Source organism: Psammomys obesus, unplaced genomic scaffold (genome assembly GCF_907164565.1).
Source record: "Psammomys obesus unplaced genomic scaffold, mPsaObe1.curated_primary_1811, whole genome shotgun sequence".
NCBI lineage: Eukaryota > Metazoa > Chordata > Mammalia > Rodentia > Muridae > Psammomys > Psammomys obesus.
This window is the reverse complement of record NW_026596057.1, coordinates 224,197-243,127: the sequence shown is the minus strand read 5'-3', so window position 1 is coordinate 243,127 and position 18,931 is coordinate 224,197. Positions and strand designations below refer to the sequence as shown.

The window sequence follows — 18,931 nt, the reverse complement described above, 5'->3', positions numbered from 1 at the left end:
ACCATCTCAATTAAAATCGAGGTGCTACTTGGCTGCTGAGCCACTTTCCTGAGCTTCTTCAATTCCTGTACATCAAATACTAAGTCCCTGTAGCTTGAGGTAATCCTTACATTCTACAGCATGTACATGCAATGTGCTCATGTATGTTTTACAAGCGATCAAGGCATGAAATTCACCTCCAAATATGGAACTATCTGGAGGAAGAGAGTAAAACATCTCTGAGACAGGCATATAGCTGAAGCTCAGACCCTCCTCATAGTGCACATACATTTGAAACAGAGAAGACACACATGTTAACCTTTAATGTGAAGAACAGATACTAAAACCAAAAATGAACCAAAGAAATGCCAAAGTAATGTATGTACTATCTCACTGGAAAAGGAAAATCAAATAAATAGGAATAGTAGACATATATATGTGAGGAAGACCTGCTCTTTCTCTCACGCCTCCCACGCTCTGCTAATGGTACTGGGGAGGGGGGGGTTGTATGTACATGGTGTCTTCCATAATGACTTTCCACCTTATTTTTTTGAGACAATGTCTTTCACTGAATGCAGACCTTGCTAATTTGGCAATGGACCAATAAGCTGAAGAGATCCTCCTGTATCTTCATGTCATCATGTCCAGCTTTTAAATGAATGCTGTGGACCTGGACTCGGGTCCTCATGCTTACACAGCAAGCATTTTATCTCTAGCATTTTAACTGATTATCTCTCTAGCAAGAAAACCTGTTCTTAAAGAAAAACTGACCCAAGATATAAAAATTTTTCTCCAGATATAACTGATTCAGAAAGAAGCATCTCTAGATAGTACTTCAGTTCACTAGGATGACAGCTAGTCACAGAATTCCTTACCCCTCTCAGGGACCAATTTCCTGTCTAACTTTAATCTTCTGAGTGTCTGCTTCTGGTCCATGTTCTTGAATTCATTTCTTATATTTTTTTAACTCAAATACCCCCCTAAATCAACTATTATACAAACACATTAAGATAAAGAAACATCAATTTAATTACTTTTTCCTTACTTATGTATAGTTAATTCAAAGTACCTTGGAAGTTTGAGTAAAGCTATTTTTCACCCCTGTCAATCCAAATCATACCAAAAGTTTAAAAGAAGAAAAAAAACACTTGTAGGAAAACGAGTTATGAATACCTGGAACTCAACAAGGAGAGATGAGCCCACTGTGCTAGAGGCAAAAACATGCAGAAAAAAAATTAAAGAAACAAAACATTATCCTGTCACAATTTCCTTCTTGCTGACCTACAGCAGGAACTCAGTAGTTACCCAAAACCATGTCTGCTTTCAAGATAATAATGTTACCAGCTTCAACAGTAAAGACCTTAACAGGTACAGGAGTATGGGCTATGAGGAAGTGAAAGTTTGTGAGGGGCTGGTTTATTAAATAATGGTACACACTGGACAATCAACGCCCACATGTTCTTTGGCTATTAAGGTATTTGGCTAAGTATTTGCTCAATAGTAAAAGAAAACTGGCCTCATAATAAGTCTGGCTCATGCTAAGCAGAGACTTGGGACTTCACAAGTTCCCTATTTCTGAATGTCCAGTGCCATCCTTTCTGTCAATGGGATTCAGAATCCAACAAGAACAAAGTGCGCCTCCTCCTACTTCTGCCACATGATTTTCAATGAAATTTTTAGGAAAGTATTTTTTTTCATATTTCAAAATATGGAAGAAAAGGCCAAGCATGAGGTAATTCATTACTTCTTGTATTTTCATTTTAGCAAGAGAAAAATGAGCAATCCAGGTATTTAAGGGCTGAATTCCTGTCTCATGACACAGTTTATAGCCAATGCAATAAAGTTAACTTCTCTTTCCCTACTGTTAACACAAGAAAGAAAGAAAGAAAGAAAGAAAGAAAGAAAGAAAGAAAGAAAGAAAGAAAGAAAGAAAGGAAGGAAGGAAGGAAGGAAGGGAGAGAGAAAGAGAAAGGGGAGAACGGAGAAAGGATGTTGCAGGTTTATGTTTACTTTTTTCTAAATATAAAATGCTAGATTATAAAGTATAACTAGGAGATGAAAGATACAGACAGAATGCATGACAGACTCTTAGCTAAACTACCTGAACATCAAAGGATGGAAGGAGAAATCAATAATTTTCCAACAGTACTTTCCACAGCAAAATAATGAGAAAGAGCTTTATGCCCATGTGGGAAAAATGTAATTCTTATATTTTTAAAAGCACAATTCATTCTCTTTATTAAAAATAACTAGTCTCCTTTAATATTCATATAGTCTCTCTTTTTCTCTATGCTTCCCGCGCGCGTGTGTGCACGTGTGTGTGTGCACGTGTGTATGTGTGCACGTGTGTGTGTGTGTGTGTGTGTGTGTGTGTGTGTGTGTGTAACTTGTTCTCCTCCCTAGAAAAACATTATTAACAATGATTTCAACAAATGGCTTGACAGCTGCTGCCCTTACTGTATGTTATACTGCTTTGGTCAAATGAAGGCATATCTTGAACTATTTTTAACAATTAAAAAGCTATTTAGTGATTAAAAATATATTTCTGTAGTAAGTCCAGTACCACATTCGTGGCAGCACCCATCAGGTCCTTATGAGTTCAAGACCAATTTCCAAAGGTTTACTTCCCCTTAACCCTTAAACACATTGCATCAGAAGAACAACAAATCCTTAGTTCTCATGAGTCTTAATGAAACTGTTGTCAGCTGGCCCCTTGCTACTCAAAGGGCACTATGAGGCTGGTAAAGCAATATATTGTTTGAGAACAAGATGAGCATAGGGATTTTATGACAAGGCTGTGATCACCAGAAGCCACAGCTAAAGTATTCCCAAACCCTTAGCCACTAAAGATTTTTAATTCAAAAAGTTCACTAGTTAACTGACAATTTCTGTGACAGTGACAACAGCTATTGAGAACATTCCATTCTACGGTGAGTAAATACTTATTTCTAACCATACTCCACCTATAGTCTTTTCTTTAAAAATAAATGACTTAGGCAGCTAGAAAGATGGCTCAGTAGTTAGAACCGTTTATTACTCTTGCAGAGGACCTGAATTCAGTTCCCAACACCCACTCAGGTAGCTCATAACTGGCTAGAACTCCAGCTCCAAGAGATCCAACACCCTCTTCTGGTCTTTGAGGGCAATGCACTTGATCAAGAATGAATGGAAAAAAAAAAAGAATTGAATGAAATGTCCCCCACAGTCTCAAGTATTCGAATGCTTGGTCCCCAGTTGATGTCACTGTTTGGGGAGACTCAGGAGGCATGGCCTTCTTGGAAGAAGTTTGTCACTGAAGGTGAGCTTTGAAAATTTAAAGATTTATATCATTTCTATTTTCTCTCTTCCTCTCCTCTTTCTTTCTCTCTCTCTCTGCTTTGTGCTTGTGATTTGCGATATGAGCCCTCAGCTTCCTACTGCAGCTACCACACCTGCTGTTTGCTGCTTTCACTCCATCACCCTGAGCTTTTACCCCCTGAACCATAAGTGCAAACAAATTACTTCTTCCCTAAGTTGCCTCGGTTTATCACAGCAACAGTAAGTAATACCATGTTCACGTGCACATACCGATATACACATAATTTAAAACAAAATAGTTTATTTTTTTAAATAAATAAATAGTGCAGTATGCAAATCACTGAGGAATTCCAATCACTTCTGTTTTCCTGGTTAGTGTAGAGCACTCTAAGGAAGTGTCAAATGGAAAGTCTATGAAGAACATATTGTCATTTTATAAGAATAGCAGATGGGCTGTAAACGGCTGTGCTTTTTTTTCATGTGGCCTAATATTTTTAACATTCAAAAATGTTAGTATAAACATTTTTGCTTGTATAACCTGGCTGATTATTTAACACATTCTTCACCAACAAGTATAAACATTTGAGAAGAAATAAAAAATGAACAAAGAAACTTGGGCACACAAATCTAAACACTCCATAGTTGACAAATTAATCGGCTCATGATTTCTCTGAAGCCTACACTTCAGAAGTCTGTAGGCAATGGCTTAAAACACACAAGTAGGAAACATCACTTCCAATTTTATTTTCCTTTGGTTAGAAACAAACAGTGAAGCTACATGACCAGGAGTAAGAATCAGGATGTTTTCTACATATACAATACGCAGTCTGCCATCAGGCCATGTTCAACTTCTTCAAATGCTGTAGAGCTCCAGGTCAGGCCTGCATCACAGCACGCACACTGCTGTGCTTGCCCCACTGATGTCACTGACTCCTGTCTACCCCAGTCTGAGTCTTGTATACAACAGGTACTCAAAATGTTTGCTTTATTCTCTCAAAATGAACTTACCCTTCGAAATGACACAACATAAAACGTGTCTCCCCTCCTGCGGATGGCTTCAAAGAAGCCTTGGTAACTTCCTGGTGAAGCGTAATACACTTGCAGCTCATTCCCAGAATTCCTACGGATAAAGAAGAGAGAAAATATTATTAATATTTAAATGTGTTGAGTCTTCCCAAGTCCTTCCATTCTAAAGCCACATCTGAATCTTTTTTGTTTTGTTTTGTTTGTTTTTAAGACAGGGTTTCTCTGTGTAGCCTTGGCTGTCCTGAACTCACTTTGTAGACACGTCTGGCCTCAAACCCACTTGCTTCTGCCTCCCAGAATGCTGGGATTATAGGCATGCACCATTGCACCCAGCTCACATCTGAATCTTAAGAATCTCTTTCAACCAAAACAGTAGAGTAGCATTTTAACAATTTTTACTTTCTAGTATTTTCTAATGGGCATATAATTATAGGGTACCACGCAATGTTCTGCTATATTTGACTTAGGCACATGATATGTTTCTATTTATTGCTATTGTTGTTTTGAGTGCTGGAAGATCAAACATAGGGACTCACACCTGGTGTATTAACCTGCTTAGTTCACAGAGCAAGTCAGAATGAGCTATGACTACAATTCTGCCCTGGGACAGCTAGCCTCCTGGTCATGACTGCATTACTTCCCACACTGTTTTCCTTCCAGGTTACACTAGCCTTGATGATGACATTTGAACTGGAGGACACTCTTCAGAATCTCTCAAAATCTCCTGTAATGCTATGTAGAACAAAGATTTTTTTTTTTTAAGCCAAACAGACAGGGTCTGAAGTCTAGTTCTACCACTTAGTTCATGACTTTGAAAAACAAAACAAAAACTCTTGATTTTCATATATAAAATACATTTTGAATTATTACATAAGCTTCAAGATAAGATGTCTGTAATGCACCCAGCCAGGGTGGAGGAGATGGTTCAGCAGGTAAAAATACCTGCCACAAAAGCCTAAAGGCCTGAGTTCAATCCCCAGAATCCACATTTAAAAAGCCAGATCAAAGGACACTACAATACTCCCAGCACTACTACAGCAATATGAGAGCCTGAGGCAGGAGAACCATCTGGAAGCTTGAGGGCCAGCCGGCTCAGGGTTCACAGTAACAGAAACAAGAGTAGCCCTGCATAAGTAAGGTAGAAGGAGAGAAGCAACAAATAACACATAAAAATCAAGAACAACAAAGCAATGAGTACTTAGACTTTTCAGCAAAATTACGGCTGAAAAACATTCTGACTAAATCTGTACTTAAGAGATTTAAGAGAGCTTCTTTTTATTGGGATTGCTATAGTTGGTAGTATACGTTCACTTAAACTGACATAAAAGTAACAGAGGAGAACAAATGGGAGGCATGAGTTTCAACTTCACTAAAATAGAGGTCAAGCTCTTTGTCCAAGAGCCTCCACATCTTACCTGATGCTGGTGGTTTCTGTGTACTGGACAGCCATCAGCTGAGAACTTGAGCCCTGTTCCAGAGCACCCTGGAAGAGATAAAAAAAAGGTTTAAGAAATAACACAAAAAACTCCCCATCCCGACTCAGACTTGGATTTGTTATTTAGAATCCTTCAGGTCACACTGTAGGCTAAGAATATAGCTTATGAAGTCTTACTAAGACGTCTGAGGCTTTCCACCAGTTTACAGAACTAATGTGAAAGGTCAGTCCGGCGCGAGTTTATGACCAAGCTGTACAAATATTACTGCCCCTATAACAACGGATATTGGTCAGCAATCATTATGTTACAAAGTCCTAAGAAACAGGAAGGGCTCAAAATGAAACAAAATTTCCACTGTTGACCAAATTAACACAAATTCCTCACACCTTACACACCTATTGGCTACATCTCATGAAAGGCATCTAAGCCACCACTCTTTAGAACAGAGAACAGTTTAGTACGGAACCATCAGTGGCTAACATATGCTACACTAGAAACCTCTGTTTCACGAGGCATTTATCCTGTACTTTTAAGCTAATATTTAGGAGAATTTTGTAAAGAAATCAGAATTCAAAGGTATATTATTACTATTATGTTAGAAAGTGACTTTATTGTTCCTTTACAACAATATGTATATTTTATATATAAATAAGTTTAATCATAAATCTCCTGTAATTAATTACTGTTGTTCATATATACATCTTTACATAAAGGCTTCAAAATTAGGTATCTGATTTCCTTTAAGAGGCCCAGGGCATGATTGGGGGAAAAGTTCTTTAAGATGATAAAATGTGATAAATATTAAAACAGAAGCAAATACAAAATGCTTAAAAGGAAAACAAATTTCTTTGGTAAATGGAACCAATGGACAAAGATGACTATGACGTCTCCAACTTCTGGTTCTACAGCAAGGGCCCTATATGATGATATTGCTGATGATTAGCTTATATATATCCATGAATATACATTACTGTCATGTTAATCACTTAGTAGGCACCTCAATCCTCAGATCAACTGCCATGCTACAGAAGTTCTTGTATAAAGGTAACTTTTAACTGAATAATGGCCTCAAGCTCAAGAGTAATGATGCTGGAGGTTTTATTACAGTATGTTGCTGTAAATGTTATAAATTATTGTTATAGTCTCTTACTATGCTTCACTAACACATTAACCTTTACATAGCTATGTATGTATAAGAAAAAATAATATATACAGCTCTACTACTATCCATGTCACATGTCATGTACCACAGCCTACCTTACAATAATATTAGAACAGTATAAAACCTTAGCTTTAATCCCAGCATTCAGAAGGCAGAGGCAGATGGATCTCTGTTGAGCATAAGGCCAGCCAGAGCTACCTGCTAAGACCCTGTTCCAAACAAACAAACAAACAACATAGTTATATAACTCTACTTGGCCCTCCCTTTGTTTCTTGTAATCTATAAACTGCAGAGCTGTTTCTATTCCTGCTGTAAAAATACAAGCTACTGAGAGAGGGGTGTGTATGTGTGTCACATTTTATTTTTTTGGTCTGTTAGTTTTACTGGGATATTTATCCATGCTGCTATTTTCCCTCCCTGCTAATCTAACAGCTAGAGTTAATTACTCTGATACAATACCTTACTAAAGTGGAATTTCTTTATAAAGTGATTACAATCTAAAATAACCACTAATTTCTGTTTAAAATCTAATCTTCTACCTAGCTTTACTTTTCCATAGAGAACTTATCTCTCATTTTGAACATGAGTGTGAGTGTGTGTATGTGCGTGTGTGGTAGCGGAATGTGTCTAAGTCCAGAAGTGCCTCCATGGCATGTGCTTCCTTACACTCTGTCACATGCTTTAAATATCCTCTTTGAAAAGCTCTAAGAAAGGGAAAAGAACCACTATTACTTATTATATTGCTTGTTCCGAGAGGGGATGAAGGAAGGGAAGGAGGGGAAGGGAGAGGGAGGGAGAGAAAAGGAGACAGACAGAATGAGGAAGCTCAGGAAGCAGCACCGTGCCTGAGCTGAGGAGGACACGCCAGTGCTGTAAGACCTGAACTAAGGGCTACAGAAGCTGGACAGAGTTTCAGTGGCAATGGCTGCCACGTCTGAAGCAGCCACAGGGAGAGATCAATAGGCTTAAGTTCCAAAATCTCTCAGGGAAGAAAGCAACTCAACTGGGAGAAGATTCTCAGCAACTGCACTGCTATTTCTTCAAACACAAACCTGAAGAATACGGGTTTTCTGTTGGTTGTTTGTCATTCTTCTTGATTTGGTCCTTTCCACTTCATGTCTATGAACCCAGCCTCGAAGTTCATGATTCAATCTATAAAACAGATTAATCAAATATGTTTAATAGAAGTTAACCGCTTTACTCTTTTGTTGGAAATTAATTTAATCATTCTGTAGAACCCGGAGAACACCCCAACATACCTGACTACTCAACAATGCTTTTTTATTTAAAAAAAAAAAGACATGTAATATTGTTTTTGAAATTATTTTCATTTAATGTGCATAGGAGTTCTACCTGCATGTATGCCTGCACTGCACCATGTGCGTGTAGTCTATGGAGCCAGAAAAAGGCATCAGATCCCTTGATACTGGAATTATAGAGTTGTGTGCTGGTATTTGGGTGCTAGAAATTGAACCTGGATCGTCTACAAGAGCAGCTAGTACTCTTAAGCACTGAACCATCTCTCTAGCCCATTAATATTGTTTTAAATAAAACATGAATTGTTCTAAGAAAACCTCCTCAATCATGAATAGGAAATTCAAAGAAATAAGGGGAAGTTTGTCCAGAACAAAAGCGTCTAGCCTTACCCTGAATTTTAACACTCACTTCATCCTTTAGTTTTTGTTTTTGTTTCATAGTTGAGCAAATGTCCTTGTTGCATAGTGGAACATCTTTCAGATATATGCCCAGGATTAATATAGCTTGGTCTTTTTTTAAAATTTATTTATTTTTATAAATTACAGTTTATTCACTTTGTATCCCAGCTATAGCCTCCTCCCTCATCCCCTCCCAATCTCACCCTCCCTCTCTCATCTCCTCCCATGCCCCTATCAGTCTACTGATAGGCTAGGGTCAGAGGGAAAGGGAGGAGGATATCCCCTATCAGGTCTCATCAGGACTGGCTGTAGCCTGGCAAGGCTGCTCCCCATTCAAGGGGAGGTGATCAAAGTGCCAGCCCACGAGTTCATGCAGAGACAACCTGTGTTCCCATTACTAGGGAACCCACTTGGAGATTGAGCTGCCATGGGCTACATCTGTGCAGGGATTCTAGGTTATCTCCATGAATGGTCCTTGGTTGGAGTATCAGTCTCAGAAAAGAATCCTGGGTCCAGATTTTTTGGTTCTGTTGCTGTCCTTGTGGAGCTCCTGTCCCCTCCAGGTCTTACTATCTCCCCCTTCTTTCATAAGATTCCTTGCACTCTGCCCAAAGTTTGGCTATGAATCTCAGCATCTGCTTTGATACCCTGCTGGGTAGAGTCTTTCAGAGGCCCTCTGTGTTAGGCTCCTGTCCTGTTCCCTGTTTTCTCCCTCTTCCGATATGTATCCAGTTTGCCTTTCTGAGTGAGGATTGAGCATCTTACCCAGAGTCCTCCTTCTTGCTTAGCTTTTTTAGGTGTACAGATTTTAGTATGTTTATCCTATATTACATGTCTAACATCCACTTAAAAGTGAGTATATACATGTATGTCTTTCTGCTTCTGGGATATCTCACTCAGGATGATCTTTTTTAAATCCCATCATTTGCCTGCAAATTTCATGATTTCCTTGTTTTTACTTGCTGAGTAGTATTCCATTGTGTAAATGTACCACAATTTCTGTATCCATTCCTCTGTTGAGGGACATCTGGGTTGTTTCCAGGTTCTCGCTATTACGAATAAAGCTGCTACGAACATGGTTGAGCAAATGTCCTTGTTGTATAATTGAGCCTCTTTTGGATCTATGCCTAGGAGTGGTACAGCTGGATCTTGAGGTAGCGCTGCTCCTAACTGTCTGAGAAGGCATCAGATAATAAGATATACCTAAACAGGCAGTCATCACATTAAATGGACCCATCACCATCTCTACCTGATCAACTGACAGGCTTACAGTTATCCAACAGGTAATTCAGAACCTCTTGGCCTCGCAGTAAGTCTGAAGAAATGTTCTTCTAAGTCCTGAAGCTCACTATAGGAGGCCATGTGGGTGTTTCTGCAACAATCCATGCCCTCACCTGAGAGACTCTGTCGTATTGATCAGGGGCTGACATGGAGGTGGAGGAATGTAAAGCAACGGTTCCTCACTTAGCACCATTAAGGCTTTGTCGTTGGAAACAGAATGATCATATCTGAAACAAACACACAGTAAAAGTGTTGCCTTGCATCATAAATTTTGTAAAGTTTACTAGTATTAATTTTTCATTAAAATAAACATATACAAATTGAACATGCTGCAAGATTGAAAGGAAGGTAATGAAAAATATACAGTATAAACCATATGGTAGAACTGTCACTTTGTGAGTTTCAAGGAGATGGCAGAGTGATTCACATTTGCTTAGCTACTATTTACTGGGCAGCACGTGGTCTATGTCTTTGGTAAATTTAATGAACTCTAGTATTGCTGGCATACAGGAGGTGACGCAGTAATGAGAGAAATTAAAGGAAAGAGCTATCAGTTGATAGAAAAAAAAAACATTATTGTATGACAAGGCCTAAAGTTTTGTGATATTAAAACAACAACAACAAAAAACCTAAATGGTCTCCCTAAAACAAGTTTGTTTGAAGTGGGATAATAGAGTATGACAAAAAATATTTGGCAGGAAAAAAGTAACAAAGTTGAAAAACAATAAAAATTTTAGAACTGTATCCACAGTTTTATTAGTGACTCATAATAAAACATTAAATGACAATAACTAGTTACGCCATTAACCTAAAAAGTATACTTTTGTAACTATCATACTACTTTATATCACATGAATTCATACCTAGAGTATGATAAAAAACAAAGCCTGAGTTGAAAATTAGAATCACACCTGGGCCCATTATTTTAATCTATCTCACTAAGAAATCTTAAATTTGTTTGAATTTTTTATATAAGATGCTCTAAATTTATAAATTAAATATGCTAAAAAAATAAACACACAAACTTGAACATGGTAAGATTCACACTTTTTATTTATTCATTCAGTATTTGCTGGATACCACCTATGTGCTGGGTAATCCAAGACAGAAGTCTCTATTCTCAAAGACCTAGCAGGGAAGACATATCAAACACAAGAAAAATGCATAAAATACAGCCACACTGTGCTAATTGTTGTAAAAGAAACACAGGACTCAAATAGCACATCACGGCAGTATCTACTTCACATAAAATATCCTAAGAAACAGATAGTATTATGTCAAGCCCTAAATGACAAAAAGAAACCAGCTGCATAGAAACTAGGGGATGAGCATACTAGACAAAAGCAAGTGAGAAAAAGAAAACAGATTCAAGAAACACAGACGACTTCTGAAGAGCGGTGTGCAAATGTAACAGACATAAGAGGCTGGAAATACAGACACCAGGCCATAATTGGGACTTGCTGAATAAAAGAGAAGTTACTATAGAGAAGTGAGATACTCCAATTTATCCTTACACTTTGAAATCATCCCCAAAACAAGTATTAGTTAAATAAGGAAAGGAACAGATTCACTGTACTGTGCACATGGTAATGGATATATGAGTATGTGACAATAAGTCTGACCTGAAAACAGGAATTTGAGAATCACCCATCCATACATATGGAGTCTACAGTACAGATGAGTCATGTTAGCAGAATGAAAACAAAGCCCACAGCTTTAAAGCTTGGGATTTGGACAAAGAAACCTACAAAGAAAATCAGAAAGGAAAGAGGGAAGACTGAGTGAGTGAGCATGATACTCTTGCACATGGGAAGTGAAGGTAGGAGGCTCAGAAGTCCAAAGCCTACCTGTACTACAGAGCAAAAACTTTGTCTCAATTAAGCAGGGGCTGGAGAAATAGTGGTAGAGCACTTGCCTATATAAAACCCTACATTAAGTCCCTAACACCACAGAACAAACATAAAAGACTACAAAGCAACAGTCAGTTAAAAAAAAAAAAAGAAAAGAAAAGGAAGGAAGGAAGGAAGGAAGGAAGGAAGGAAGGAAGGAAAAAAAAAGAAAAAGAAAGAAAGAAAGGCTAAAAATTATAACAATGCAACAGGAAAAGTCTTTTAGGAGTGACTCATTTAGCCAAATCTTTTAGAAAGTTCAAGATGAGCACATGGGTTACTATTTGATTTGGCCACAATGAAAGCACCACCTAGCAGAATAGAAAACTACCTTCAGAATAGAAGAACTGATTTCAGAGTGTGCACACATGAGGGACAGAAGTAGAAGCTGAAGCTTCATGACATCCCTGCTCTGCTCAGCTCACTTAGAAGGCTCTTCATGGTCTCTCCTCTGGCAATTACGAGTTACAGATGTTTGGAATAAAGCAAAACCATGGTACTGACTGCACACACAAAAAAGATATCAGCCTAGAATTGAGAGTTAACAGTGCCTGGTAAATGCAATACCATTCTGAATGTATTTAAGAAGCTGCTGCTACAACAGGAGCACACACACACACACACACACACACACACCCACACACCTGTCACATACATAATTTGAAAATCACACCTGCATACTTAACAAAGACAAAAACTCTGTAGCACATGAGCAAAATCCAAATTGCTTTCAAAACTGTATTTCTGATCTGTAATTTTCTTTCCATATGATAAACTCTAGTAATGATTTCTGCACATCTGTGCTGGCTAACTTTGTTCTAACAGCCAAAACATAAAGAAAAAATTGAGATGAAAAAAAAAAAACTGATAGGAGAAACACAAGGGCAGGTTGGACAGTGTTAAAAGGGAGAAAGGAAGGGGAGACCAAGCCAGCATGCAATCTGGAGACAATCAGACCCTCACTAACCCAAAGACAGTCAGAGTTTAAGGCTGTTTGCAAATCATTCTATACAAATAAAAGAAATTTCAGCAAATAAATCACTAAAGGAAAGTGCAATGCTAGGGAGCTAGAGTTAATGAGAATTCCCAGACTAAAGACAAGTTGTGGTTGAAGCCGTCAATGGAAACCACCTGTTCCCGTTTACTAGAGGACAACAATGATATATTTACTACATAGACAACTGATGTCCTATGTCCTGAGGCAATAATTATTACTAGCTCTCACTATATTACTAATATGCTTTCATAAAGTGTTCCAATTTGGCTGATAAATTATATTTTTTTCCCCAAAGACAGGGTTTCTTTGTGGAGCCCTGGCTGTCCTGGACTGGCTTTGCAGACCAAGCTGGCCTTGAACTCACAGAGATCCACCTGCCTCTGCCTCCCCAAGTGCTGAGATTACAGGTGTGCCCCACTGCACCTACCTGATAATTTATACTATTAAAAATACATAGAAATTATATATATATATATATATATATATATATATATATATATATATATACCATTAAATCTATGCAACTACGATTTGCTAGTGGTAATATGCTAATGACAAACAAATATTAACATTTAAACGATAGGATTATAATCTAGCCTTTTGTTATTTGAACCACAACTCTCATAAACTGAAACAAAAATGGGGCATTTAGAACTAGAGGTGATATAGAAAACTTGAACAGGGTAATAGCAAGTAAGAAGACTGAATTTGTTATAAAATATCTCCATTCTCACCCCAGAAAGAACACAAGCCCAGGGCTAGACAGTTTCACTGCAGCATTTTACCAAGCTGCACAAGAAAAGGTAATGTAAGCCAGATGTGGGGGCACCTGTTGCCACGCCAGCTCCCCCAAAAGCTGAGAATATTGTTAAGTTGACACTGATGCTAGCCTGGTAACTTAATCAGACAGACTCTTTCAAAACACAAACAAAACAAAACTAATGCAAATTTGTCTCAAACTAGTTCAAAGAACTGAAAGAAAGAAAACTCTTCCAAAGTTGTTCTACCCTGATACCAAGACCAGACTAGACCACAATTAAAAAAAGGGATCCACAGACTCAAATCTCTGATGATTATAGCTATTAAAATTCTCAACAAAGTAAGTACTAGCAACTCAAAGCCAACATATAAAAAGGCTATATATCATGGTCAAGTAGGATTTATTACAGAAATGCAAGGATGCAAATCAATGCAAATCAATAAATATAACACAGTGTGTCAGCAGAATGGAAAACAGTATCTTTATGATTGTCTCAAAAGATGAAGAAAAAACATTCAGTAAAACTCAACATCTTATCCTAAAGAAACAAAGAAAAGAAAATTAGGTATAAAAGGAAATTATCTCAACACTGCAAAATTCCTATATGACAGACCACAGCCAACATCATTCTGAACAACAACAACAACAAAAAGCTGAAATGTTTTCCTCTAAGCTCAGGAGCAAGACAAAGATTTCTACTTTCACTAATTGTTTATTTCATATAGTACTGGAAGACTTAGGGCTAAAAGCAAGACAAAACAAGAAAGAGCATTCAAATGTTTAAAAAAAAAAAAAAAGAGGTTAAACAATCCCTGTTCTCAGACAACATAATTTTCTAGAAAGAAAAATTGACTCCACAAAAACCAATTTAAACTGATAATCATACTCAGTAAGCATGGAGAATATAGCATTAGCAGCTTTGGGTTGGAAAGTATAGTTCAATGACAGCATGATGGCCTTGCTTGCATGAGGTCCTTGGTTTGATCCTCACCACCACAAGACTAGCTTTTGAGAATTAAATAAAGTAACCTATTCACAGCAGTTAAAACAAATAAACATATAAACAAAATTTGTAGGTATCAAAGAATAAATTTAGTCAAGAAAATGAATAATCTCTGTAATAAAATTTATAAGGAACATGGTGAAGGAATTCATGGAAAGACATCCCATGTTCATGAACAGTATGAACAGTATAATTAATGTTGTTAAAATATTCATACTACCCAAAGTGTATAAAATATTCATACTACCAAAATGGTCTACAGGTCCCCTGTAATTCTTATCAAAACAAAGTAAGTACTTTATCAGCTGAGCTATCTCACCAGCCCTCTATCAAAGTACAAATAACACTTGGCATAGATATAAAAAATATATACTCCTATAACTTGTACAGAACTACAAAAGACTCCAAATAGCTAAAGCAATCACAGGCAACAAGCATAGGAAAAGAGTCAGGCATGGTGGCTCATATCCCAGCATCTGGGATCAGAATTTCAAGGTTGGTTTCAGCTATATACTGAGCTTCAGACCTGCCACAGCTATACAGTGAGTTTGAGATCATCAGAGACCACGTGAGATTCTATTTAAAAAAAAAAAAAAAATCAATGTTATGGTAACCAAAATAGCATGGTATGAGGGGAAAATAAATAAATCATTGGAACAGAACAGGGAAACCCAGAAAAAAACTCATATATTCATAGCAAATTAAACTTTTACAAAGGCAGCTAAAACATATGTCAGAGAAAAGTCTTTTCAACAAATGGTATCAGAGAAAGCGATAACCATGTGCAGAAAAAAGAAACTACACTTCTATTACTAAACACACACACTTACATACACACACAAACACACACGCACATATACACACGCACATACGCACATGCAAACACTAAACTAAAAAACAGACCAAAGACTTACTTACAAAAAGGATGAAAACAAAAACCTGAGGACATGCTTCAAGATATTGATCTGAGCAAAGATTTTTTTTTATGACTTCAAAAACAATGACAACAAAAGCAAAACGTAAATGAGATTATATCAAATTAAAAAGCTTTTGTAAAGCAAACAAAATAACAAAGTGAAGAACATGAATAAGAAAAAACACCAGTAAATTAGTGACTCATTAAGAAATATATGAGAACTCAAATATCCATAGTGGCTCATGACTGTCGTCTTAAAACCCAAGAGGCAGACACAGGATTATAGGCCAGGCTGGGCTACAGCAAGTTACAGGCTAACCTGGGCTATATAACAAAACTGTGTCTCAAAATGAAACAAACGAAAGAAACTCAACTCAACAACCAAAAATTTCAACAATCTGGTTTTTAAAATGGGTGAATGATCTGAAGTACTACCTTTCAAGATATATATATAAAAGTACATAAACAAAACTGTTCAACCATCCCCAGTCATGGAAATGCAAATTAAGCCCTGCAAGAGATGCCATTTCACATTAATTAGAACAGATAGCCTCATAAAACAAGCAATGGCATGAGGAATAGTATGAGGAATGAGACTGTTCATATACTGCTGGTGGGAATGAAACCGAGGGTAGCCATTGTGAGAAGGGCACACAAAGTCCTCAGACAGCTAGAAACACAGCTACTTCATTTCAAAGAAATTCATGTCAAAATTCATGTCAAAATGAAATCTGTCTGCATGCTCATGTTTACTGCAGTACTATTCACAATAGCTAAGATATGGAAATTGACCTACACGTCCACTGATGGATGAATAAAGAAAACACAGATACTGGAATAACATTCATTCATAAAAATGACTGCAATGCTACCAGTTTCATCAACATATAGAATTACAAGACAATGCATTAAGGCACACACACACACACACACACACACACACACACATGCATGCATGCATGCATACACATGCGCATGCACACACACACATACCACATTTTCTCTCATATATGCAAGCTAAAAATCTGCTATCACAGAAGTACAAAATACAATCATGTATATCAGAGTCTAAGAAGGTATGGGGGAGAGAGCGACATGAAAGAGTGTGTCAGTGGGATCACTTTAATTAAGCGTTCTGCAGCGCTGCATATTAACTATGGTTGACCACAATGCTTCAAATATTTCAGCACATCTAGTAAGAAGAATGTGAATGTTCTCAACACAAAGAACGAATGCATATCTATCTCAGATGATGAATACGCCAATTACTCTGGGTTCAATCATTATATATTATAAACATCTAAATGACACACAGTGTAGTTCATCAATATGAACAATTACTGTATGTCAGTTAAAATTTTTAAATACTTTTAAAAGACAGGAAACTAGCAAAATACTAGCAGTTTAAAATTTTAATTTCATTTATTTTCAAAGGAAAAATATATATACAGGTGTCCTGAAAGCACATATAAACATCTAAAATTCAGTTGAGAAAAATTCATACTTGGTGTTTTCAAATGTTTCACTAATTTTTTTTAGTACTTTGTATTAAAAAATACTGATGCCAATGATAATAACAATAAATAATGATAATGAAAAGAACTTCAAACCAACTAACTAATATTTGTTTAATTTTCTTAAAATGTTCTACAATAACCTTCTGAAGTATTTTAAGAGACCTGCATGTCCCTAAGAATCTATACTCTCTTTTATCGGATACACACAGCCAGTGGTGATTCTGGGTAGGAGAAACAGAGATGGTTTACATCTTTCAAGTACTCTTTTCAAGGTGATAAAGTTCACCCTGAAAGTTGCCCAGATCTCTACAGTGAGCGTGGATGAGCCCACCACTACACTTTCCAACAGTCAGCATTGTACCGCATGCTAATATGAGAAAATACAGAAAGGCTTCTATTTATTGTTATCTTAGAATAAGTGATATTCCCATAAAGGTTACCTAAACAAAGTGTGGCTTCAAGCACCAAATCAATAATTTATCTTACTTTTAGCAATTAGCTATAAGTCCAAAGACTATTAAACTTAAAACAGAAATTTTGAAAGATCACCTCTAGAAAACCATAGAACTCAAAATTCTAAACTATGGAGGGAAAACCTGAGCAAATTTTGGAAAAATTAAGAAAACTAATAAACAACAAATTTAGAGACACTCTATCACCAATGTCAGCATTTCAGAAATGTGACAAATTCTAACATGTAAAAAACAAATTAGCAGAAAAAAAGCATCTAATGCTTTCTAGTATCATGGTATCTGTCACCTGCTATGCTACATTACAACACTGCCTGCCACAAGATCCTTGGCTCTTTATTCAACCTCAAAAGGAAAAGTCCAGGATGGACGATCCTCTGTGCCCTTGCTGAGTAAGGCTGCAGACAGTCCAGGGCAACCAAGTCTTCAGTAACTTTCAAGCACTTCACTGCAGAACAATGGCTACCACGCTGTGACCTCTCCGCTCAAGATTCTAGGTTTATTTGCCTCTGACAAGAATCTCAAAACACATAGAGCAATGATTACCAAAAAAAAAAGGATATAGTTCTAAAAATTATTCACTGTACCTTCTCCTAGTTAACAGACTATGAAAATTATGTTTTTATGTACACCTTTTGCTTTATTATTAAGCAAAGTGGAAATTTGTCAAGGTATCTGTTAAATTATAAAGAGGAAAAAACCAGAAAACAACAAATAATAAATAATTTTACTTACTGACTACAAATAGGATTAACCATATCATTCTGCCATACTTATCAATTGCTATAAACATTAGATAAATGTACTAAACCATTCTAACAGTGAAAAACTAAAGATAGTAGATATATTTCAATGTATATGTGTGTTGATACAGACAAACTGATTAAATAATCACATCTCAAAACTGGGAACTACTTTAAAATAGAATTATTATTAAAATTGATCTTAAAAATAAAACAAATTGATAGCATCACTATTACATGACCAATTTATAGGTAAGACTTCTCCAGTTCATTGAATCAGTAAGGCAACAGGCTGCTGTCTCACCTGTAGCTGTTTTTCTGGTTGATAGCATCTGATGTGTCTTGAACTTCTTTAGTCGAAAATTCCAAAAGATGCCTCCTTTGACTTGCTGGATTTACACTGGGTTTCACTCTCCTGGAATCTTGCTCTAGCATGCTGAAAACCAAACAAAGCCAACAAATGAGGCAGCAGTAAAAATTAAAATGGCACACATGTATGCTACATGTAGCTAGAAAGCAAGAAAAATTTGCCTTGTGGATCTGTACATAGAACAAAAAATCAAGGCCTAGAAACAAGTCAAAACACTGATGTCCTTAAGTACTCTGAAGGCCTGGCATCCTGTACACAACCAACAATTTTAAAATAATTGTTATAAGTAGAAAAGCCCATATTTATAAACTTGATTAAACAAAAGCAGTGCCTTACTAGTGTTTCAAACCCCTATACATTATATAAATTGTTCCAGGTTATATTCAAATGCTTCGCAAAGACTTCTCTGCTGAAGGCCTGGGTCCATTGG

At 36.9% G+C, this 18,931-nt stretch overlaps 1 protein-coding gene across 1 annotated transcript in view; it reads right to left on the bottom strand.

Annotated features, from left to right (window-relative positions):
- Window positions 1–18,931, bottom strand: part of Atf6 (activating transcription factor 6) — a 168,200-nt gene that overhangs the window by 74,846 nt on the left and 74,423 nt on the right. The window contains exons 12-16 of the mRNA XM_055624367.1: window positions 18,436–18,567; window positions 9,950–10,063; window positions 7,953–8,052; window positions 5,718–5,785; window positions 4,285–4,396 (exon numbers count right to left, since the gene is read on the bottom strand). Of these exons, the coding sequence (XP_055480342.1) occupies window positions 4,285–4,396; window positions 5,718–5,785; window positions 7,953–8,052; window positions 9,950–10,063; window positions 18,436–18,567 (526 nt within the window). The remainder of the gene's footprint in view (window positions 1–4,284; window positions 4,397–5,717; window positions 5,786–7,952; window positions 8,053–9,949; window positions 10,064–18,435; window positions 18,568–18,931) is intronic.